This window comes from Euleptes europaea, chromosome 1, assembly GCF_029931775.1.
Source record: "Euleptes europaea isolate rEulEur1 chromosome 1, rEulEur1.hap1, whole genome shotgun sequence".
Taxonomy (NCBI): domain Eukaryota; kingdom Metazoa; phylum Chordata; class Lepidosauria; order Squamata; family Sphaerodactylidae; genus Euleptes; species Euleptes europaea.
The window spans coordinates 50,324,286-50,350,719 of NC_079312.1; the positions used below are offsets into that span (position 1 = coordinate 50,324,286).

Genomic DNA, 26,434 nt, shown 5'->3' on the forward strand with positions numbered 1-26,434 from the left:
ATAGCCAGCTATGAGAGGAAAAATAACTACAGATCATCTTAGACGCATTCAGATATATAATCAACGTATTTAACCCATGTTTGTCAGAATGATAAGACTCATCAGTTTGGGCTGGGATGTAGATGTGATGGAGGAGGGTATATATGAAACTATGCTACAAAACTGGAGGAAGCTAAAAACGGTGACTGAATTGTTTTTTGCTTTCAAAAGCTACATCTATGAAAATACAAAGGAGCAGAAGGCAATGATCTGAATCATACTCTGCTTTCAACATTCTCCCAAAAACTCATTGATATCCTGGACGTAGTGCGGCCATACCTGAGAGCACCTAATGTCTAAGTGTGCTTTTTTCACTTGCTTCTGAATGAGGGCACAAATGAATAGTTGCTATGGTTACACTGTCTATCATATTTCTAGAATAAAGACTCTCATGTTAAGTAATTGTGGTACTGAGAACAGATATGGCCCTTCAAGTGAAAGCTGTAAATAAGGCCCTCAGAGATACCAGTCAAATGTTACATTCCTACATCAGTGGACCAAAAAAAATTGCATTTAGATAATCTATTTTTTTTTCTCCTCTGGAGCTGCTGGATTGATTGTGAATAATTTTAGCTATTTTGATCACTAATTAAGTACATTCTGGTTTATTTTATTGGATTTGCTTTCAGTAAACTTGATGCACAGATCTGTAGATCAGACTTTGATGTACATTTGTTTTGCCTTAGCCACATAAGTTATCTACAGGAAAGTACAATGTTCTCAAATTAGAAAGATGAAAATAACAGAGCCTGTGTAAAGGAATCTGACATTTGGGAAGGAATGGCAAGATTAACTGCAATCCTGAAGTGTGTGTGTGTGAAGCAGCATAGGTGAGAGCAGTGTGGTGTAGTGGTTAAGAGCAGTGGTTTGTAGTGCTAGACTCTGATCTGGAGAACCAGGTTTGCTTCCCCACTTCTCCACGTGAGTGGCGGACACTAATCTGGTGAACTGGATTTGTTTCCCCACTCCTACACATGAAGCTAGCTGGGTGACCTTGGGCTATTCACAGCTCTCTCAGCCCCACCTACCTCACAGGGTATCTACTTCGGGGAGGGGAAGGGAAGGTGATTGTAGTCTGGTTTGAGTCTTCCTTAAGTGGTAGAGAAAGTCGGCATATAAAAACCAACACTTCTTCTTCTTTGAGCCAGCGTCACCCTGCACCGGCATCCATGCCACTTTGCGCAGTGATAAAGTGGCCAGGATGCCTGTGCAGGGGCAATTACACCAACACTGCAGAGTGCCCTAGCAGTGCAGGCCTCAGCCACCAGCACTGCTGCTCAGGCAGGCAGCAAAAACCTGGAAGTGGGTGCCCACGCCGGCATTGGAGGGTGATCCCAGGGCATTCCCAGAGGTAGAGCTGCCATATACTTAACAGATACTTAAAAGAAAAAAAGATTCCATAGGTACAGCTTCTGAAGCATCTGTTCAAATTCTGCCTCTAATTTAGTTGTTAAAGGCATAGAGGCTTTGCCAGGAGAAGAAGGTACCAATGCTAATTGGGTTCATGTAGCATTCTGATTCTCCCCAACATTGTACTTGTGATGTTTTGAGATTCATAAAGGCTTATTAGTTTATTTATTGCTTTTGCCCATTGAAAAAAGGACAGAAGACCACATGAAATGGCATGAAAAATGCCTTGAGATATTCCACAGTTTCCCCATGATTACCCGTGTCCTGTATAGTTTGACAGGGCTTTCCCCCGGTGTTTCCCTCACAGCAATTACAATGTTGTAGATTGGCTGTTCTTGGGATTCAGTACAAGGATGCCAGCCTCCAGGTGGGACCTGGGTATCCCCTGGAATTACAGCTCATCTCCAGTAGGGTTGCCAACCGCCAGGTAGTAGGTGGAGATCTCCTGCTGTTACAATTGATCACCAGTCGATAGAGAGCAGTTCACCTGGAGAAAATTGCCACTTTGGCAATTTGGCATTGAAGTCCCTCTCCTCTCCAAACCTGCCCTCCTCAGGCTCCACCACAAAAACCTCCCACCAGTGGTGAAGAAAGACCTGGTAACCCTAATCTCCAGACTACAGAGATCAGTTCCCCTGGAGAAAATGGAAGGTTTGGAGGGTTGACTCTATGTCATTGTAACTCACTGATTTCCTTGTCCTCCAGGCTCCATCCCCAAATCTCCAGGAGTTTCCCAACCTGGATCTGGCAACTCTACACACACACCCAATCCCCCGCTGGTTGGTGGGGGTGCCTGGCAACCCTAATCCCATACCTGACTTTCTATGAATCTGGTAACTCTAAGAACAATCACTGGCTTGTGAAGATACATGTAGGGAGCACAGATGTGTAGGCTCCCTTCCAGTTAGGGGTAAAGACAGAAAGTCTACATTCCTAATCACATAATAGAGAGAGCCTTCATTCACTGGTGCTGTTCTTGGTGCTGATTTCTATGTGTGTTGTGTCCTATGCAGAGTGCTTTTGTCTTTCCCTGTCACAAAATATTGGCACCGTTTCATATAGGTATACAAGCATGTGTGCCCTGAGACAATGCAAATCACTCATCATTGCAAGCAAATGGCTGGGCTTCTACTGTGTCCAGTGTTGCATGAACTAAGGCATTAAAAAGACATCTTCGCCAAGTTCTTAGAATGAAACCATCTGCCAATTTGCATTTTTCTTGTTTTTAAGCAGCCGAAATTTGTTAAGGAGATAAATGAACTAGAGAGCGAAAATGAGATAGGACTGCACAAACTATATTTATTGAATTTGGGCCCCAACAGTAATACTGCAGTTATACATAAAGAAATTACAAACTAAGTGTTTAAACCAGAAGAAACCCTTGCAAAAGCTTTATTAAGGTAAACAGGAATGGTGTATTACAATACAGTTTTTCACCTACCCAAAAAAAGTTGTAACTCTTGGGCTAGGAATAGTAGTAAAAAAATTATATGTATTAGAATTGAGTGCAAAGGTTGAAAAGATCCCATCCATGTAAATATATAGCAATAGTTAATACCATTCCCTTATGGTGCTATTATATGGATAGACAGCTGCCTGTCTAAGTGTGGATTAATGCTACACTGCTATTATTTATTCATCGGATTTGTATTATACCTTTATATCTAAGGAGCTCAAAATATCCATTGTAGGATTATCTTCATATCAACCCTGTAGGGCAGGTTAAGCTTGGAGATGATGGGTTTACTGAGAAGTTTTATGACTAAGTGGGAATTTGTTCTCAGTAATCATAATCCAAAATTCAAATAACTGCATTACGCTGGCCCTCAGTAGTGGGTCTTGCTTGTTACCCAGGAAACACATGCTTCCCTATTGACCATGGTATGCACAGCCTGTATACACACAGACATGTCTTGGATTGCTGCTTGAGAGAAGATATTCCTAAAGTAAACACTGGACTTAAATTACTAGAAAAGAGATAGAAAAGGCAAGAAAGGAGCAACAAGTTTAATAGGTAGCAAAAATAAATCCCCAGTGGGGGCTTTCTGGGGCTGGGGCAATGTGACCCAGAAGTGATGAAGTTGCTCTAGAAATAGCCTCCAAAAATTCTATGGTTTCCATAGAGTTTTTGGGGGAGTGTGCTAGAGCGTCTGCATCACTTCCAGGTAAACTCGAAAGTGAAGGGGGGGCTCTAGCAATCTCTGTGATTTCTATGGAAACCGTAGAGTTTTGTGGGGAGAGTGCTAGAGCGTCTGTGTCACATCTGGGTTAACCTGGAAGTAACAATCGCACCCCCCTTCAGCTGGTTCTCTTCCCCCCCCCCGCAATGACCAGCTGAGGGTTGGCGGGCAGCCCAGTTGATTGGCAGGAATTTGCCCGCAAATACCAGGCAATAGCCAAGCCTACGTACCACAAATATAATAAATTGTCTAATACCTGATTTATTAAGTAAAAACCAGATTCTAAGCTTCACAAAATCATTTTGACCAAAAAGGAAACTTCCTGAAAGCTATGTTTTAAAAGAATTAGTAGGTGAATACTATATAAATTATTTTCATGCCTCATTTAAACTGTGGAGAAACCAACAGTCCAATAAGATAACATTGTTCATGACATTGTTTAAATGTGTGAAAGTAATTTGCAACCTTTCGTTATTTTTCAAGTCAATGGAACTTGAAAGTGGATTCCCTGATTTATGCTTTTTAATTAACCATACTTAAGATTTAATGTAAATTATCTGAACTTCCTTTGTTTTTGAATAATGCATTTCTTGCAATCACAATGAAATAATGTAGCTACACAGTTACTAAAAACCCCTCCCATAGAGCAGATATTGGATCCTTTTGAAATTAAAGAATGGAGAGGAACAATCAGGAAAACAATAATATAGATATCAAATCCAACAATAATAATGCTACTTTCCAAGAGAAGCTATTGATGAATGTAGAGAGTAGTTTGCTACATGATTCTGTATGTTTAGTAAGATCTGCCACTGGTCAAAAGGAATAGTTCAGTTGACCAGACAAATACTGTAAAAATGTTTTATCTGGCTAAGGGCCGTAAATAATCTGAATCAAATACTGTAAAACATCTTCCAGCTCCTTGCAAAGCATTAACTTTATTATTTATTTATTTTATATGTATTTCCTGTCCCCCCCAGTGGTGACCCAAAGCAGCTGACAATATAATTCTCTTCTTCTCCATTTTATCTTCACAACAACCACCCTGTGAGGCAGGTTCTCCTGAGAGAGTAAATGCCCCGAGGTCACCCAGCAAGCTGCCATGGAAAAGTGAGAATTTGAATCTGGGTCTCCCAGATCCTTCTCCAAAACTGTAACCACTACACCACACCAGAAAATTGATCAGATACATTCAAAAGATACTTTAATCCTTGATGGGTTTCACGCCTAAGCAAACAATAAAAGCAGTTTATTATTTAACTTTACCGCTGTAATTTTCAAGCAATGTATTTTTAAAAACATCATATATTAATTATTTTAACTTTTAATAATATTAGGTAAGGATGATTCACAGAACAGATCTCCCTTTAGTTCTTCGCCTGAAACACGAGGGTTGATCTGCCGTTTCATTTAAAAACAAGATGGAAATAAAACAACGATTAAAAAAAATAAAACATGGGCAAAGTAGTATCAGGACAGTTTTTCCTGTCTGGACATGTTTGCAATTATAGCAAAGGATCAGTAGGAGAAGCTTTGCTATGCTGATAAGTTTGCCCCTGTCTGATGCAGAGCTGGGGAGCGAGCTGCCCTCACTCCTGCTGTTGCGAACAAATTTCACTAGGATGAATTAAAAAGGTAAGCTGCCACCTACACAGGGTTTATAGACTATTTCACAGACTTTGTTGTGGTCAAATAAGAGGCTAATTAATTCATCAGTATGCCAAATTTAATTTGCAGAATTTTGAATAACATATACTGTCAGGGCCTTGACCTGGATAGCCCAGGCAAAGCCGATCTCGTCAGATCTGGGAAGCTAAGCAGGTTCAGTCCTGATGGCAGACCATTGAGGCAGTGACTGACAGTACAAGACTAAACAAAGTTATACCCATCTAAGGCCATTTATTTCAATGGATTTGGAAGGGTGAGACTAGGGTGTACACCTCAAAAATGTTGGATCTGTATTTGAGGAGCACATGCTTTTTGTCATCCAGAATTTTAGAATTTTCAGAACTTCCGTTACAGTTTCAGGATTATTTTCGGGGAGGGGTGGTCAGTTCCCCAAAATTTATAAACATTTTATCAGCCCCCTTCATTTCCCCACCCACCCAGAAATAATAATAGCAGGGAAGGTGTGGGGAATCTGGTCTCGCCAAACAGCTGTTATTTTCTATGGGAAGATCGAGCCTCTGAAAATGAAGGCTAGGTCTGCCCCTATAAGAATAATGGTTCTTTAAAATGTCTATGCACTGAAGAAGTTGACTAACAGGTGATCAGGTAGACCTGGCCTCAGAGGCTGAGTCTATTACACATAGGACATAATCAGCCCATTATTTTGTATGGACAATGGAGAGGCCAGGTCTACTGATTATAGGAAATAATCCTACGGTCAGTAGAGAGGCCATTTATTCCCATAGATAGCATTAGCTGATCAGGATCCTAAGACTACAGAAACGGATCCATAGATAGACCATCCATGGATATTAGACCTATTCTCTAAGACCAGGTCTACTTGATTAGCTGTTGGTTGGCATCTCCAATCCTTCTACATTTTGTGGGTGTGTTAAGTGCCGTCAAGTCGCTTCCGACTCATGGCGACCCTATGAATGAAAGTCCTCCAAAATGTCCTATCTTTGACAGCCTTGCTCAGATCCTGCAAATTGAAGGCTGTGGCTTCCTTTATTGAGTCAATCTATCTCTTGTTGGGTCTTCCTCTTTTCCTGCTGCCCTCAACTTTTCCTATCATGACTGTCTTTTCCAGTGACTCTTGTCGTCTCATGACGAGACCAAAATACGATAGCCTCCGTTTAGTCATTTTAGCTTCTAGGGTCAGTTCAGGCTTGATTTGATCTATAACCCACTGATTTGTTTTTTTTTTTTTTGGCAGTCCACGGAATCCGTTACACTCTCCTCCAATGTGTGTGTACGTGTAAAGTGCCGTCAAGTCGCAGCCGACTTATGGCGACCCCTTTTTGGGGTTTTCATGGCAAGAGACTAGCAGAGGTGGTTTGCCAGTGCCTTCCTCTGCACAGCAACCCAGGTATTCCTTGGTGGTCTCCCATCCAAATACTAACCAGGGCTGACCCTGCTTAGCTTCTGAGATCTGATGAGATCAGGCTAGCCTGGGCCATCCAGGTCAGGGCAATTTCCCCCCAGCAAGCTGGGTACTCATTTTACCGACCTTGGAAGGATGGAAGGCTGAGTCAACCTTGAGCCAGCTACCTGAAACCAACTTCCGCTGGGATCAAACTCAGGTCATGAGCAGAGCCTAGACTGCAGAACTGCAGCTTACCACTCTGCGCCATGGGGCTCCTCCAATACCACATTTCAAAGGATTCTATTTTCTTCCTATCAGCTTTCTTCACTGTCCAGCTTTCACACCCATACATAGTAATAGGGAATACGATGGCATGAATTAATCTAGTCTTGGTGGCCAGTGACACATCCTTACATTTCAAAATATTTTCTAGCTCCTTCATGGCTGCCCTTTCCAGTATCAATCTCCTTCTGATTTCTTGGCTGCAGTCTCCCTTTTGGTTGATGGTGGAGCCAAGGAATAGAAAGTCTTGAACAATTTCAATTTCCTCATTGTCAACCTTAAAGTTATGTGATTCTTCTGTAGTCATTACTTTTGTTTTCTTGATGTTCAGCTGTAGTCCTGCTTTTGCACTTTCTCTTTTAACTTTCAGCAGTAGTCGTTTCAAATCTTCACTATTTTCTGCCAATAATGTAGTGTCATCAGCATATCTCAAATTATTAATGTTCCTCCCTCCAGTTTTCACTCCACCTTCATCTAATCCAGCTTTCTTTTCCTTCATCTAATCCACCTTCATCTAATCCAGCTTTCCTAATTATATGTTCTGCGTATAGATTGAAGAGATAGGAAGATAAAATACATCCTTGTCCAACACCTTTGCCAATTGGAAACCATTCCGTTTCTCCATATTCTGTTCTAACTGTGGCCTCTTGTCCAGAGTACAGGTTGCGCATCAAAACGATCAGATGTAGTGGCACACCCATTTCCTTTAAAACCAGCCATAGCTTTTCATGATCCACACAGTCAAAAGCTTTGCTGTAATCTATGAAACACAAGCTGATTTTACAGGGACGTTATCTTCTACCAGGTAGGTCTTCCTGTAAAAAATAATGACCCTTTAAATTTAAAGGGAGAGAGAGAGAGAGACCACCAAACAGCTGTTTGGCAGGCATATTTTCCTCAGTCTCTCATCAGATCGTGGCACTTGAAACACTCCCAAAATTCTGGGAGATAAATTTTCATTACTCTTGGAATTTGAGAGTGTTTTGGATCACTTTGGATATCCCCAAGCTGACCCAAAACAGCTAATTTCTGGTTTAGTTTTGGCTCAAGTAACTCTGGCTTGTAATATAAGGTATCAAATTAATCATTAATGCAGAATTTTATTTATTTTACACAAAAAATAAAAGTTGCACTTTTTATTTCATTTTAAAGTAAAACAACTCGCACCACAACAGGCTAGATCTTATAGGTTGGATTCCACAACGCTCCCCCTGGAGCCATTTCCAGTCCTAGAAAAGTTTATTTCTAGGGTTTAAACAGAGTGAGAGCATTACCAGTTAGGCAGCTATGGTGGGCAGGAGGAAGGGAAACAGCATGCTCTTTTTGCCACTCCATGAGAAAAGCTCCACTCATGGACGAGAAAGAAAGGAATTATTTCACCCGCTCCCCTCTACAGCATTCTGATTGGTACAGCTATATTTCCAGTCTCAGAAATGGGTCCATTGGGAAAGGGGGAAGATCTTGTTGTCCTTGGTCCCAACCCTTTGGATCAATTATACCATATTTGCTTGAATGTAAGATGACCTAACTGTAACTTGTATGTGAACGTAAGATGACCCCCTCTTTTTATGATATACCTGTGAAGAAATCTAGACTAGCTTTTAAGTAAATACTGGACAAATGGAGACATTTTCCTCCTGCTGATGGCATATGGTCCAAACTGGCCTTTGAGAGGAATAATTCCAAATTCTGTAATCAAAATAAATCAGGCAAATTAACTACCTCAAGTAGCATAATTTACTTACCTGATGCAGGTGGGATATTCTGACCAGTTTTCTGAGCTTTATAAGGAGTTAGATGAGGGCCATACAGTTGTACAGTGTTAGAGGTTGAGCAGATTTTGGAGGACACCTAATTCTCCTTTTTGATCATTGCAGAAATAGGCAACTACAACGGGTGGCCATCCATCCTGCACCCACATCATCTGAGGCTCAGGCAGCTGTTGTGGCAGAGGCTGCTTGTCCCTGCCCCATCGGAGGTTCAGGCAGCTGGCTTTTGGTGGCAGCAGAAGCTCGTGCCCAGCTCACATGGGGTGAGGCTTGGACCATGGTGGAAGGAGGGAGGTGCAGTTGTGGGACTGGTGAGGGGTGACAATGATTCTGAGGCCCCATCCTGGATCTTTGCGCAGGTCCACAGAATCATTAGGACTGCCCCTGTTTCTCCCCTTCATCTCCTCCAGGCTAGACATAGTCAGTTCTTTCAGCCTTTCCTCATAGTACTATAATCCAACCCACATTTAACCATTTTGTTTACAAGGATATCATGGGAGATGTTGTCAAATGCTTTGCTGAAATAAGGTAAGTCTGAGGTACTGCTGACTGGTAATGATACTAATTGTGGAATGGGGAGACAACCTACCTTGGACAGGGATATAATTCCCATGAAGGATAAGGTTCACAGTTTGTGGGTGCTATTCAATCTGGATCTATAGATTGCTGAGCTCCTTTGCAAAGATATGCAGGAAAACCATGCCAATGTTTTTGTTAAATTGTGAACAGGATCCATAAAAAGTGGGGTCTAGTTTTAAAATTAATTAATTTTGAAGGGAGGAGGTGAAGAGAAAAAATGGGAAACTTTGCAATGGCAAGCCTAGGCAATCCAATAGAGGCTATCTGTGCCCAGCTGTCAATGTTCCCACCCCAAAAATGCCCAAACACATACTAAGGGAGCTTAATACAGACAGAGTCAGTGTGGTGTAGTGGTTACAGTATCAGACTAGTATCTGGGAAACCCAGGTTCAAATCCCCACACTGTCATGGAAGCTTGCTGGGTGACCTTGGGCCAGTCATAATCTCTCAGCCTAGCCTACCTCACAGGGTTGTTTGAGGATAAAATGGAGGTGAGGAAAATGATGTAAGCCACTTTGGGTCCCCATTGGAGAGAAAGGTGGGGTATAAAATACATACATACACACATACATACATACACACATACATACATACACACATACTAGTCACTCCCAGGTATGCTTGTAAGCAAGTGAGTGACATCCATCAACCCATTCTGCCTCTCCTTCCAGGCCAGTTCCTTCTTCACACAGCGGTTGCACATACTGTTCTGGTGCTTCTTGCTAGCCTCAACAGCTCAAAACGTCCAGGTGCCATTGGAAAGAGAGAGCAAGAAGAGAAGGGAGGGGGAATGGAAGCTGGAGAAAATGGGAGAAAATCTGGGCTATGCCACTGTTCAAAAGACAAGATAAAAGTTTGACAGCTCAAAGGTCTCCCTCCCACCACTTCCTTGGCAGAGAGGGGACTCGAGGCAGAAGAATGGCCCAAAAAATGGCTCTGGAGTTTCCAGTGGGGCAGGGTGAGCAGCTTCCTTTTTTCCCTCCCCCAAAATGAAAACACTCTCAGAATTTCAGGAGATCGATTTCCACTACTCGAAGTGCGGAGTGTTTTGGTTCACTTCGGCAATAGCTGAGCCAATCTGAAGCATGTTTGTCAGGTATGTTTGGCTCGGGTATGCCAGAATGGACATCCCTAATTTCTGTTTGCAGTGGCCAACGAAAGCCATTTGGATGAAGCTGCATTCTTGGTTGTATAGGCTCCTTGACTCAATGAATGTTGAAAGGCGTGACTCACACAGCAGTGTCAAATACATTGTTCTTGGAGGACAGCAAGTCTGAGGGAAGGGCTGTGGCTCAGAGGTAGAGCATCTGCTTGGGATGCAGAAAGTCCCAGGTTCAACCCCCAGCATGTCCAGTTAAAGCAACTAGCCAAGTAGGTGATGTGGAAGACCTCTGCCTGAGAACCTGGAGAGCCGCTGCCAGTCTGAGTAGGCAATACTGACTTTGACAGTCCAAGGTTCTGATTCAGTATAAGGCTGTTTCATGTGTATTCAATACAAATCTGCAGTTCTTCCATCTCTATTTAAGAAAACAAGTCAGATATGGCTGTAGATTAATCAGATAGTTACTAACCTGTTTCTAAAATTCCTTTTTTAAATGTACGGCAATCAATACTGCCCTATTGTGTTTAGCCCTAATGGAATGAGTAGGAATTTTCCTTGCTTGCTAATTATTGTCATTTTAAAAAAATGTTGAGACATATTAGTTTGTTCCCTGTAGACAATTGAACTGAGATTCCATTCTGTATAGACCTCTTAACTGTTTAACATTTAGATATATCTGCAGTTTATCTCTAGTTATTTATTAACCCCCAGTGGCCCTTTCTACAAGATTAAATTGCCATTATGCTGGTCATTACCTAGGAAATCTTGCATATAGCAGTGGCCTGTTTCTATAGAAAGGCTTTATGCATATATCCAAAAGGCTGGTACCTGCTGCATTTGGTAAGTGGTTTATTGCATTTCAGTAAGTGGTTTATTAAACCATTTGACATTATTATTGATGCATTTACTTAATTTTAATGGCTATTTAATTATAAATACTAAAATGAACATATAGGTCAACTGTAATGTGATGAGGGGTCTTTGGTCTGAAGGAAATTGCTTTATGGTACAAATAGATATTTTGTCGGTACTCTAAGTGGTTTGTAAATTATTTTTAGATATTGTCGGTATTAATGATACCATCTGGAGGAAGCTGATTGCTTCCGACTCTGTGTACTTCATTGATTAGCTGTCCATACAGTCAATCCGACATCACCATACTCCAGATGGCATACCATAAAATATCTATATATACTGGAAATGATACACAATCTGCTGAAAATTTGAAAGGGATATCAACAGCCAAGTGGTTGTTGCTTCAAAAAAAGACACTCAGTTGTCTGCCAGTGTTTGCTGATTGTAGTCTGTCAAAATATTAATAACCCAAACACCTCTTAATTTCCCATTAATTACATTAGAAAGGCTAATTTAGAAATGCTAATATATATATATTTGTTTCAGAATATTACATCTTGAGATATAGGTTGCTATGACAACTTGTTACATTTATTTTTTCTTTATTTCTCCTAGACCTATTCATATCAGTTTTATAAAGATTGTGTGTGATACGTCCCCGATAGACCCATTTTTCCAGGTGGTTGCTGTTGCAAGACAAATTCTTCTAAATGGTTCTTTGGCCTCCGTTATGTGTTTAATTCTTATTGTGCTCTCACATTTTATATTAGCAGTTTTCTGTGCATCTAAGTTATCAATTTCACACCTGTTTCTACAGGACACTTTGTGAGAAGGATTGTGGTCTGGCAACCTTAGTCGCTGTCAGTTGCGTGGTATCACATAAACCAAATTCTAAACTATAGACATTAGTAAGGCAACTGAAGGACATGGCACAAATACGTTAACATAACTTGAACTCAGGTTGCACTGCTGTTATGAATCCCAACAGCCAAAGTCTGCCCCAGCTTGAAAACTATCAGTGAAAAGGAATTCAGTCTTACCTGTGAATTTCTATTCTCAGTGGTTCTGGAGAGGAGCCATTAACTCTACCACACGTAAATACAACTGTTCAAAGGAAATCAGAGGAGGGTTTTGAGCCCATGTCTGTGACATTGGTTTTGGCAGTCTGAGTCTCTTTCCCATCTTCCTCATTGTTTTTCTCTTAAGTTTTCAGTTGATGGCTGTCTTTTCTCATTAAAAGTGTCTTCCTAGTGCGGTGTAAGAGACTCTTTTTTTCAGATTCAGGGGTGGTCTAGGGGCTGAGAGGAAGCCCTCCCTTGGCTTCATTCTGTGACTGCCCGCTGATCAAGAAGCTATCTTGTCACTCAAGGACTCCCTCATCCCAGCACTACTGAGAACAGGAATTCATACATATGGCAGAACTCTTTCTAAGCTAATTAGCAGACAGGCTCAATGCACTCGGGCATAGACTCACCACAGCCACCATCAATAAGCATATATATATATATATATATATATATATATATATATATATATATATATATATATATATATATATATATATATATATATATATATATATATATATATATTGCAGGCTGAAGCCTCCCCTTCATTATTTTTCCTAAATTCTACATCGTTGCATTAAAATGATGCAGTTGGAAATATACTGAGGCAGTCATCATTTGAAAATATAGTCATCAGATAGTAGCTACTTCTGTGAAGGATGAAATGTCTCGTTTAAATTGGAACTTTTACTTCAAATGGCTAGGTCCTCTGGCACACAGCCAAGGTCATCTTTCTGCCGCATATTATAGCTTCTGGGAACTTCAAAGCAATCCCAGTTAAAGGAAACCATTAGGTTGAAAATATGTTATTCTTACTTATAGTTCTGGCACTGTTTATAAGGTAGTATTTTACTCGTCCCTGGGGTAAAAGCAGAATTATTCTATAATTTACTCCCATGGTTATGCAGTTTGAGTTTGCTTAGCAATTGTGCAGTAGTACAGATGTTAAATATGCATTTCTTTAACAATGCTAACAGTGAGAGAACCTTAAGGGATAACATTCAACCATGGCTCAATCAAGAAATATTTTAAAGAAAGAAGCACATAGCTGTGAAGTGACTGGCAGCTGGCAGCACTGTAAACTCAGTTACTGATTCAAAATACACATTGATGTGAACTATTTAAGGATTTTGAAATCACATTTTCTTTGTTTACAGATATTAGCAAATTGCCTTTCTTTACAAACAAAGACGAAAGTTGTATCATAAAGGTGGAAGAAATAATCCTAAGAGTTTAATCAGGGGACAACAGTTAGATTGGTACTCATCAAAATTAAACCTTTGTTTACATAAGTTTATGAAAGGCAGCCGACATTTTTTTTAAAAAATCTTCTTTCCTTTCTTTCCTTCATAAGTGCAATCCCCGGTTTCTCCAGTTAAAAGTAGGCAATGTGAAAAACCTGGACATGAGATCCTGGAGAGCTGCTGCCAGTCTGAATAGACAATACTGACCTTGATACATCAATGATCTGAATTAGCTTCCTGCAGCATCATGTGTTAGGGTTGCCAGACCCCCGCCAGGGGCAGGGGATCCCCCACTTTGGGGCTCCTGCTCCTGGCACTGTTCAGTCAGCTGGTGGGGGGACTTAGCAGCAGCAAACTGATGCCTAGGCCTGTGTCGCCAGTGATGCATCATCATAATGTCGGGCACTCACTGGAAGTGATGTCATCATGTCACAGGTGACAAGGGGGCACTCTGGTATTTGGGCAAAAACTGTATGGTAAAAATGGCTTCTACCATAGAGTTTTTGCCAAAATACCAAAGCGTTCCCACGTTGCCAGTGATGTGATGGAATCCCTTCTGGTGCATGTTGGAAGTGACGTTAATGCATCGCTGGCAACAGAAACCTAGGCCTCAGTTTGCCAAGGGGTATCTGACAACCCTATAATGTGTTAGGGTTTCCAGATCCCTCTTTGCCACCGGCAGGAGGTTTTTGGGTGGAGCCTAGGGTTGCCAGGTTCTTCTTTGCAACTGGTGGGAGGTTTTAGGGCGGAGCCTGAGGAGGGCAGGGTTTGGGGAGGGGAAAGACTTTGATGCCATAGAGTCCAGTTGCCAAAGCAGCCATTTTCTCTAGGTGAGCTGATTTCTATCAGCTGGAGATCAGCTGTAATATCAGGAGATCTCCAGCTGGTACCTGGAGGTTAGCAAACCTAGCAAAGCCTGAAGAGGGTGGGGTTTGTGGAGGGGAGGGACTTCAATGCCATTGAACACATGCCAGGTGAACACATCTCTATCGGCTGGAGATCAGTTATAGTAGCAGGAGATCTGGAGGTTGGCAACCCTATCATGTGTTCATGTATGTTCGTTTGAGAAGGGCAGCATAGCAGTGATTACTAGCATGACCATAAGCAACACTGTGAATGGAATAGGCTGGAAAATGGTTATCTGTGCTCCGATGCTGTTGCTGCCTCAAGCAGGGTTAGTTTGCTCTGCAAATGGGGAAGTTCAGTTGTGTGACTTCTCACATCCTCTAGCAGTTGCACCTACAGCAACATTAGTGAATTTTGTAAAAGAGTGTCTCTTTACCTTTTTCATGAACTGTGGGTTCCTTTCAGCTATACCACTGGGACAATGGGGTGACATTTTCTCATTAGGACTGATCTCTATCAGCTGGAGATCGGTTGTAATAGCAGATCTCCACTACTACCTGGAGGATGGCAACCCTACCTATGAAGCCCCTTCATCTCATCCCCATCAGTGTATTCAGTTGTAAATGTGAAGCCCCTGAGGTGTTGCCTGAGGTGAAAAAGGGCACTGTGCTCCTGCAACATTTTATCATCAGATCACACACGCACAAACTTCATACAGCGCAGAATTAACTTATGAAATGCACTGCCACCTAGGGTTGCCAGCAATGGGTTGGGAAATACCTGGAGATTTTGGGGGTGGAGCCTGGGGAGGGTGGGGTTTGGGGAGGGGAGGCACCTCGGCAGGACATAATGCCATAGAATCCATCCTCCAAAGCAGCCATTTTCTCCAGGGGGACCGATCTTGGTTGTCTGGAGATCAATTGTAATAGTGGGAGATCTCCAGGTGCCACCTGGAGATTGGCAACCCTACTGCCACAAGGTGTCGTCATTTAAAAGGGAAATATACAGATTCACAGGGCTCAGCTCTTTGCGCATATATGTGCATCCTGCAGACCTAAAGCAGCTAGATTTTAGCCCTGGGTCTGTACAGCATACCAGCTAATTCCGCCATGGGCACTGAACAGCCCATGGCTGAACCAGTCACTGTCATTCCTGAAAATACAAGATCAGCCAGCCCTGGGAAACTGAAGCAGCATTTCTTTTCCGAAAGGCCCTCAAACTCCATGTGTCTCCTCTGTGCTACAAGCCTTAGAAGGCATGGTTTGCATGCACAGCGCAAGTCCTTCCCCCGACAATGGCAACTATCTCATTTTGCGACACAGTGAAATTGAAAATCTCTTCATACATTCCAGGAAACAAACACCAACAATTCCGAAGTTTGAACTGCCTTCATTTAATGCACCGAAATGGTAATAGTCGCTAGGCAACGTGAAACTCTTCTTTCTTGTAATTTTAGCTCTTTCTGGCTTTCCAGGCCGCGTCTGTAGCTGCATAATTTGATCCTATTTGCAGTGACAGGATAGGCCCAGATACCTTGGATACCTGTTCTTTATATTCCCTGTATACCACAAAGATGTTTTTGGTCTCCTTGAAGCCCTTCAGGGAATTTTAATATCCCTGTTTTAAACCAATTTGTGCCTTATCTACAAGGCTTTCTAAAAGCAGTAGTGTAACTATTATACTTGCCATTTCTAGCACTTTGGTAGAGAATGCAGGTAAAATTTGCTGACATTACATCTCTGGTCTATGGATTGTTTTAATAGGAAAGGTCAAAATATACTATAAACATGAATCAAATTCCTGCAAGATAAAACGGGACATGTTAGACCTACTTTGATTCAACAGATATTAATGTTGAGTTAACAAGTGGATAGACAGACACATCTTTTTATTATTATATACATAACTGAGGTAACACTATGAAGGATGGTTCAGATATTTACTTGACAATGTTCCAGAGAATGCGCTTCCATTCTGCATGAACTATACATACGATCAGTTAGGAGATGCGTGCTAATTGAGACCATGCATGGAGGGAAGGTTTCTGGCACAAAAAAAGTAAACATATAAATGATTGAATTCATGTTAAATTCTTTATTTTACTAACTTTTAATAAGGTAAGCATTTTAATAGTGTTAAAAATAAGTGCCAAGTGGTTGTACATCACCCAGTGCCTTTACACTCATTGACTAGAACACTGTACGCTGGGGGGGTGGGGGTTACTTCTTAGTGTTCAATTGGGCAGAATCCTGCTTGACTCTTTGCGATATCTCAGTTTCTATAAAAGTTACAAACCTACAATGAAAGCTGAACATTCAGAGGAAAAGGTTAGAGTATCCCTGAGATACCTGGTCATTGCAGGCCGCCTATGGCTATGGTACTGGTTACATTAGTCATTATTCTTTTTAAAATAACAATAGCTGTGACACGAGCAATTCAGCATCCCTCCCAGGGTTGAATGAATTACTTCATTCTGGTTTGTTTGTTTGCTTTCTTCACTTGTTCTACAGTATTGCTGCACCAAGTGTTCCCTTCTGCATTCTTTCAATGATGTACTGTGAATTCCTGTGAACTTTGTATGGAAGTACGTATAATGCATATTTTGAGATGTGTCTTTTATAAAAGTCACATCTCAAAATATGCATCAAAATATGCATATATATTCAGTACATGTTGCAATCTGTACTTCCATAACAACACCTATCCCTCCCAAAATACACAGGGATTACAAGTGGGTGAAAAGAATATGCATGCAGTTCCATTCTACAACATGGACAACTTGGATCAAAATGGCATATTTTGGGGAAATATCAAAGAAGAATTCAGAAAGATCCTTAGTTCTACCATCAGGAAGCTTTAAGACTGCTCTTTCAAATCTCACCTATAGTAAATAGTCATTTCCAGCAAAACCTTGAACTCCTGCTGTCTTAGAGCAATCATATTCCATGCTAAAAGAAGGAAGCCGTTATATGCGTGTGGACCTAACTACTCTTACCACATGTGCAGGGCCCCATAATGATGATGATGATGATGATAAACAACTTTTATTTATATCTCACATTTATGTCTCACATCATAAATTAAATACAGTATATAAAACACAATACAATAAAATGTATAACGCAATATAGTAAAATAAATTTTACAATGCTGAAATCTGTTCAGATTGTCTGTTCACAGTGCCTAAATTGTCTATTCATGGTGCCAAATTTAGATTGCGAAGACAATGTTTTTTAAATCCCCCCATGTGGTTTTCCAAACCAAAACAACCTTGGGGAAACTATATTTGTCTTTTTGTGAAAGTGCACATGTATGTGATACCAATTCATGTTTGTTTTCAGAATTGTACAAATAGTGCTCCCCAAAAGCCATTTTTGACTGGAAAAGCTCCTTCCCCTTGTGTCATGGATGCTATTTGAATTGGGAGTCCACGTACCTAGTAAATGAGTTTTTAAAGAAGTTGGGAGCTCCATACACAGGACTCCCAACTGGCTGTGTAGTTAGACTATGCGTTAGTAATTACGAGCATATATTGACTCTTTAATAGCTCCTACTGCTGGCTTGTTTTATTTTCACTTAAAGCTCCCTGAAAAAATTATTAATCATCTCATCCTTTATTGGCAAGGGAGAGCATACTTCTGAATTGCTCTGGCCTCGTGGGTTATGCTTTAGTTTGCATTCTGTTCACCCTTAGTGCTGGTATACATTCTTTATCCAACATGAACATTAAAAATGCTCCTATTCTGGTGGTCATTTAACCAGAAAAAAAAAAGTTTATTATCTTGCTGCTGCAAATACTTGGTATGCCGAAAGTTCCTTAGAGAAGCTGGAAAATGTCTGAATGTAATATGCACTTTAAAACAATCTGATTAGAGGGGTCCAACAACTGCCTCAGAAAAATGAATAAATACACAACATAAAGCAGCCTTGATGTTGTAATTTACTAGCTTTCTCTCTATTGGAGCAGTAGAACAGGCAAATAAGCAAACAGACCAGAAATCAAATTACCCCTAAAGTTAACTGCAAATCTCACAGACTTTGGTGTTCCAGAACCAGTCCTGCTATTTCTCAATTTACTTCAGTTCCCAGACAAGCTGTAAATGAATCTTTTTAAAGCCGTGTCAACAACTATGCGAAGTATTACATCTTGTCCCACAAATTAGGTTTCCCTTGAAGCAGAGGAGACAATATGCAGAAAGAAAACCAGATTCCTCCACCCCCAATTTTGATCTGTGCTGGGGTTTTTTTTTTTTTTTTTTTGCATTCTCTGTTTTTGTGTTAGGAAAAATACTGAACTATTAAAGCCTCCAACTCCAGTCATACCAGCTGATAACAATGGCCATTACTGCACCATTCACTTACAGCTTATTATCCTCGCGGTCGATCTGCAAAGTTTGGCTATGAATTCAAAATTTCTGACCGCATTTCACCACTTTCACCATTTGTGATGTCACAAATGCCCAAGATGCTAGTGGGGAAACAAACCCAGTTCACCAGATTAGCCTCCACCGCTCATGTGGAGGAGTGGGGAATCAAACCTGGTTCTCCAGATCAGACTCCACCACTCCAAACCACCGCTCTTAACCACTACACCATGCTGACTTAGCAGAAACACACGCCAAATCTATCCCGTGGATAAGCCCACCTTATGAATTATCTGTCCATGTGTTCAACACATGTGTGTACAGTAGGAGAGAGCACAAGGGCACTGGCCCTGCTGCTACATGCTTTCCATACATGCTTTCCAGCTTGTGAGAATGGTGTCTGTGTGTGGAAGAAGTCTGCACGCATAGGCTCCCTCCCCACAATGGGAGATATTTGGAAAACAGTGTTCCCAATCATGGGGGCCATGCTTGTGCACATAGACTTCATCTACACATATAGGGCATCATGAGACACTGACCACATAGAGGCAAGAATGGGCCACTGTCCTTGTACCCACTCTGGCTCTACATCACCAAAAGAGAACACAGTGTGTACACATGGAAAGAAAAAATACTAAAGAAGAAAAAGAGTTGGTTTTTATATGTCGATTTTCTCTACCTTTTAAGGAGAATCAAACCAGCTTACAATCTCTTTCCCTTCCACTCCCAACAACAGGCACCTTGTGAGGTAGGTGAAACTGAGAGAGCTCAAAGGGAACTGTGACTAGCCCAAGGTCACCCAGCTGGCTTCATGAGTAGGAGTGGGGAAACCAACCCAGTTCACCAGATTAGAGACCGCTGCTCATGTGAAGGAGTGGGGAATCAAACCTGGTTCTCCAGATTAAAGTCCACTGCTCTTAATCACTACACCATGCTGTATGGACATGATATGTCAGCCAATGAAGAAAATCCTTAAGACAGCATTGCAAAATGAGAAAAAATGATTAATGGGACAGAATTAATCTCACATGTACTAAATATATATTCAAGAAGAGTCTGCCAAGAAGCACACATGAGTAATAATTAGCATGCGCTAAATGTGCCTTCACAGAAAATCCATCATAAATTCATCAATAGGGCAGGCAGAGAGGGATCTAGCATATTGTCCTGTTTCAAAATAAATCTTCATCAGAATAACACAGAGTGGATGACAATCAAAGGAATTTTCAAGTGGTAAATTTCATAACTGATTCAAACAAATAATATATGTATACTGCATAAAAATTTGTGAACCAGAAAGTTTCTATAAGAGACAGCTGCAATAAATATATCACGACTCCAACCAATTATCATGAAGAAGGTGACCCAAAAGGAATTGTATTTTATAATACAGTTCCTTCTATTAAGAAGGCTATACTTATAGCAGATAGAAAGAATATCTCACCATTCCCAGACAGAAAACAAAATGCACTGTACGAAGTTCTGGGTCTTTCCCATATAATCAGTCTAGGAATTTTAGGGGCTTTAAAAGAAGTTAACATCAGAATTAACGGCAGTTTGAAACTTCAGTTTAAGAGGCCTTTACTGACCTTCATTCTTCTTAGCATTATTAAAAAAACACTTCATTATCTACTGCAGCTGGTTCAAAGAGAACTTCCGAGCATGGAAATGTATACACAATGGGAGGTGTTGGGAACATAGTATTCCCAAACACAGGGGCCATGCTTATGCACACTGACTTCATCTACACATGGATGTCATGTTCTCGAGTCACTGACCACGTAGAGGCAAGAGTGGGCCAGCATCACTGTGCCTGCTCATGCTCTGCAGCCTTGATTGAATGCACAGACAGATGGTCGGCAGAGATGTAGTATGCCTGTAAATCAGGCGAGCATGACTTGAAGCCCACCAAGCCAAATGGCATTCTGCACTTTTATGACTTGCCAAGGACTCGGTACACTTTTAAGTTTAATTTCTTAGTCTGTGCGACGCTTTCTCAGGATTTCCATTCGATTCTATGTATTGCTCTTCATTGCAGATTCTGAGCTCTCCTGTCAAATGAAAGGCTGAGGGTGCACCTTCACTCCCCTTAAACATCATTGTTTTCATTCCTTCCCCCCCTGCAGCATTTGGGGGGGGAGCTGTTGCTTTCCAGCATCATTACATCATGCCTGCTTCAGAGCTGGATATTCTTTGCAGCAATGTCATTTCACATCAGCCATGGGAAAGGTTCCTCCCCCCCACCAAATACCCCAAAGTCAATGTGCAATCCATTCTGACCATTTTGTGTGCACATCTGATGACATCTAATGTCATTTCTGTTATTACTTTCTGGACCTTGTTTACCAGGTGGCTCCTCTCAGATGAGATTTATGGCATTTTGCTGCAGCAGGTGCCTAGGAAGTTACAACTGATTCCACTTTCCCAGCAACACACATAATCTACTAGCAGTTGTTCCTATACAGAGTGAATGAATTAAACCTGAGCAACAGCACTCATCTGTCTTTGCTTTTTCTATGACAGCAATTTATTTCACTAAGGCTGCTTAGGTGAACTTTCTTGTGACTTGTAGGCAATCACTCAAAGTGCTTACCAAGTTGAAGCAGATATAACTATTGGCTAATATGGCAGTGTCTGGATGCCTTGTTCTTTGTGAATGACATGTCCACACTCACAGGTTAACCAAACTGACACATTAACAAATGTGGAAGGAGACCAGAAGATAATGATTGAATGTCAATCATAAATGGGGTGCACTCCATTTACACTTCAGTGATGGCTTGCCATGGTATTCTATGCAGAGTTACTCCAGTCTAAACCCACTGAAATAAATTGATTTGAACTGGAATAACTGCATAGGATTGCACTGTGCATAGACAGTCGCAAGTTGTTGGGAAGTTGGCCATTGATGATGACCTAGAATGCTACATGGCAAATGGGATTTGTCCACAGATATGTGGACAAGCCAAGGTACTTACTTACTTCAATGATATTGCTTAAATAGCCAAAAGGCCAAAGTAGCATCACACTAATATAGCCCCCCAAATTAACCCTTTTTACATTTAACTACCGCCCACAAAAAATTTAGCCACGAGTAATATAATTCTTTTATCTGTGCCAAATGGCAATCATTGAATTAAGCTTTGCGGGGAGAGATAAAATTTATAAAATAAAAGTTGCCCTAAATATTTCTGCTTCCAATCATCCCATCCACAGCAGTACAGCAAAATATGTTCCAGGGTCTCTGTATGGCCATCCACACATATGCAGCTTCTGTCTGAACAGGGAATGCCTGCAAAGTATCCTTTGGTAACCATAGACGGGAATACATTCAGACAAGCTGAGGTAAAACCATTATGGGTCAATATACAAAGAAACACACAACTGTTTCTACGTTCCCAAGTTAGATTTGGAATTATGTTTCACCCCACATACAATGCCGCATGGCAAATAGCTTTTGACATTGAGAGGAAGTCTACATGTAATTTGTGGTATGGTGTGTAGGCCTGCTTGAGCTGAGAGGGGCCTCCTTATATGCTGGGGAGTCGGACCTTACTGAAAACACCGAGGTTCAACTTCCCAGCAAACTCACCCCTTCCTGTTCAGGGTCCTGATTGGCCCATTTGACATCTGGGGCCAGGTAGCTGCCGCCGTGCTCCCTGGCCACAGGAGCATGATTGGCATTGCTTCCCAAGCCATGTAGAGCTGTTTGGGAACATGTGACTGGCCGCATCCCCAGAGAGCCCTGCCGACCTGTGCCGCTTGCTTGCCCCACCATTTGCCACTTCCATGGAACCTGTGCCGGCTCTCCAGCACCACCCCCAAGCACAGGCCCGCAAACAGAGCTTGTAAGGTGAATCTGAGCCCTTGCTTTTCCAAGCAAGTGTTTTTTTTTAAAAAAAAAACTTTACTAGGTATGTGCAAGTCTTGGGTATGCTGAAATAAATCTTTGGCACCTGACCACCTTTTCCCAGTTATATTATGCACCAAATCTTGACTAAGATTTAATTTGTCACACGCCATGCATGTGATTAGCAATTGACTAAATGTAGTAGCTCTGACAAGCGTGCCAGGTTTCTCTCTTCTCTTCACCCGGACAAAGGAATGAACTGAATCTACAATGAAGCATCTCCATGTTGCATATGCACTCATGCCCTAGAGAATATGTATGACCAGCTAGGTCTGTGCCTGTTTAGCCCTTTAAACAAAGCTGAATCTTACTCAGTGTCTATTTGGCAGGGAAGGGGACGTAGGCAATGCTGGATCCAGCCATTCCCTGACATGCACAGGTTCTCTACTCTTCTTGAGCAACTGGTTAGGGGGATTTCAGCTTTGGTTACAGAGCATGAAGCTATGAGTGTCACGCTGGGATCACACATGTGACTTCCCATCCAATTAAAGATACAATGGGCTTCCAAATATACATAACCCCATCTGGACTGAAGCCCGGTTTACTTCCGTAGGGAAAAAAGTAGTAAAATCACTGGTTTCCACAAATGGTGGTTTTCCATCTTTATATACAAAGTGCAGGCATTGTGCTCATTGACCTGAAATGACTTGCAAACATGCAAAGCCTGAAATGGTTAACCAACTTTCAACAGTGGCTAATACATGTATTTCTAAAGTTTGTTAATGTTTTTGATTGCTTACTCCTTGGAGAACCTAAGTTAAATGGAATAGTGGCATAAACATGTAAAAAAAAATAAAAAATAGATGTGTTCCATACACCTTTTTGGTTTGTTTCTATATACTTCACTATGCAATGTTATTTTAAAAAAATAGAATTAAAAACACAGTGTGATGGTCTCTCTAAGATTTGTCTAAAGGCTGTAGTAAAGACAGATTTAAACCATGAAAATGTGATAGATTTGTCTGTGACTGGCAGCGTGCTATATGTTCGCCTGCAACTCTTGACAATTTTAATGGTTTTCTGTTTAATTATTAGGAGTGGAAAAGGGAGGGCAGAAACTGGGATGAAAGCCAAAAGTCATAACAGGGAAGCAAGAAACATAACTACCAGATCAGACACCTAGTGAAAGCTCCATAAATTATTGTATGCATGGGAGCTATTTCATCTTTCATGATAATAAAAACAAATGTAGAAATATGAAAGAGTTTAATCAGATCTAAAGGCCTTAATGAATGTTATCGTAATTGTGGGCCACTGATGCCAACACAAACTAATGTATGCTAATCAGTTTATCTTGGAGACCAGACTGGAGGCACCACTTGGGTTGATCTAATCAGCCATTCCTTGTCAAAACAAAAGCACCACCTCCAAGGGACTTGGTGTCTTAGCAGGCTTGTCGATTCATCCCTGGTGAGACTTGCTTCTAGGGGAACGGGTATGGATGGTGATTTGTCAGCTGAACAAAAATGGATTTTTTTTCTCCAAACCATTGATGTGCAGCCTACGATTCCCATGGCAAAGCTAACGTTTGTGGTCAAGGAACTTTTGTGGACTTCTTGCATGGCTGTGGTGTAGTTACCTGTACAAAGTAGCCATTATTAGGGTTGCCAACCTCTAGGTGGTGGGTGCAAATCTCCCGCTATTACAACTGATCTTCAGGTGACAGAGATCAGTTCCCCTGGAGAAAATGGCCGCTTTGGCGATTGGACTCTATGGCCTTGAAGCCCCTCCTCAGGCTGTGCCCCCCCCCAAATCTCTAGGTATTTCCCAACCTGGAGCTGGCAACCCTAGCTACTACCCATCGTCATGTTGGAAAAGCTCCCAAATCCACATACAGCAAGACTTTGAAGAGAATCCTGTATTGACGTCTGCTCTTTTGCCCCTTTCTTTCAGGCCCTGCTGCAAAAAAGAAATATGTCAGTTATAACAACTTGGTTATCTAGTCCGCTGCATCAGACGGAGTCATGGGAGGATGGAGATTTTTCTTCCATTCAGTTACGTAACCTGGTGTCGGCCTGTTCCTGGAACTGCAGCGTATGCACTGCTGGAGGTGTTGAAAGGCCAGGCAGTTATTATGGAGGATCAAAGTATTCTGAACAGCTGCTCTATGAAAAACAATCTTTAAATTATTCTTGGCTTAATAAGTCACTGGCACTGCCATTAGGCTGTGATGTTGGGCCTTTTCCTTTGTATGGGAGATGCGATCTATGAGTACCCAGCTCCAACCCGTGAGAAGACCCAGCTTCTCCTCGGTGAACTGCACTTGGCAATGGTAACTTTCAAGGGGCTATTTTGTCTTTATATGTACTTCCAAGCTGCAAGTTTTTGAACTTTCTGTACAGTTTGTGAGGGATTTTTTTTCTTTTTTGCATATTGCCATCCATGTTGTTTCAGAGGGTCACCATTGGTTTGGAATGCACAGTATCTTGCAAGCCCTGTTCTTTCCAATTCTAGCACATAAAAAAACAGTCTCTAAGATTGAGGCTTTATGTTATGTACATGGCGTGTATAATGATGACTGTACCACTGCAATTCATATATGTTATTTTTTTAATTAAAAGAAAAGACAGAAAAAAGTTACTGAAGACCAAAAACTGTGCTGACAAAGCAAGCCCCTCACTCTGTCCCCCCTCCCTCCATTCTCTGCCTTTCATCATTCTGATGGCAACAGAGAAAGCAAGGGGAAAAAAGGATTGCTGAATTTTGATAGAGGTCGTCTTGATATTTGGAATGCATGCCAGTAATGTAATTTTACGGTACATGTTAATCATTTATGTTGGATATTTGTATTTGTGTTTCTATTTTGTTCTTTTCATTAAGGTATATAACTATTTTGCAATAATTTCAATAATTCTTATGGTATTTGGAAGAACGAAAATGGCTTTCACATGTCTTGAAAAGGATTTTTTTTCTTTGTTGATGCCCCGATATCGACTGACTGGTGTGATTTAAAAAAAAAAAAAGAATTTTAAGTGGGGGGGGGGAGGGGAAAAGCATGTATGTTTTATACTGTTTGTAATAAGTAATTTCGTTAATCTTGCTGCTTATGTGCCAATTTAGTGAGAACAATCTTTGCCGCAGAACTTCCCTCTTTCCATACTCTCAATCCTGTGATATTGTCCAAGAATGTATCAATAAAACATTTTGGTTAACTTTTCTTTATTTATTGTAACCACACTTTTTTAGTTATCACCCCACCTCTGACAGGACAACTAGCAGCAACCGCATGTGGCGCTGTCTCTTCCAGTTTTGCAAGATGGTAAATTAAAGGCGATCCCTTATCAAGGAGAAATCCACAGGCATGCTTCTGGTTGCTTTCACAGTTTTATATATGCAGATGTCAACTCACATCTGACTTATGGAGACCCCTGGTAGGGTTTTCAAGAGAAGAGATGTTCAGAGTTGGTTTGTCATTGCCTGCCTCCACATCATGCCCTTGGTATTCCTTGGAGGTCTCCCATCCAAATATTGTCAGGGATAAGGTTGCCAAGCCCCCCTTCTCCACTGGCAGGAGGTTTTGGGGGCAGGGCTGGGTCAGCAATACACATGTGCATGATGTGATTATGTCCCTTCTGGGTTTACCTCTGTAAGTGCCACATTGCAATGGGACGCCACCAAAAGAAATGTTTTCCGAACCTGAAAACCAATGGACAGCTTGGCTCGCAAATGTCTGGAGGATGGGGGTGACTCCTTTGTGGGACCTTCTGCCCCAAAGTTCACCAAACTTTGGTGACCATCTAAGGAGAGCCCCTT

The 26,434-nt window shown here is 41.4% G+C and overlaps 1 protein-coding gene across 2 annotated transcripts in view; it reads left to right on the plus strand.

Annotated features, from left to right (window-relative positions):
• The window catches only part of GRM7 (glutamate metabotropic receptor 7), a 577,049-nt gene extending 551,916 nt beyond the window's left edge, over positions 1–25,133 (plus strand). For both annotated transcript variants that reach the window (XM_056855460.1, XM_056855468.1), the window contains one exon: positions 24,575–25,133. Coding sequence is in view for 1 of the 2 variants with exons in the window: in XM_056855468.1 (XP_056711446.1) it covers positions 24,575–24,624 (50 nt within the window). In the remaining variant the exon portion in view is untranslated. The remainder of the gene's footprint in view (positions 1–24,574) is intronic.
• The last annotated feature ends 1,301 nt before the right edge of the window (positions 25,134–26,434 follow it).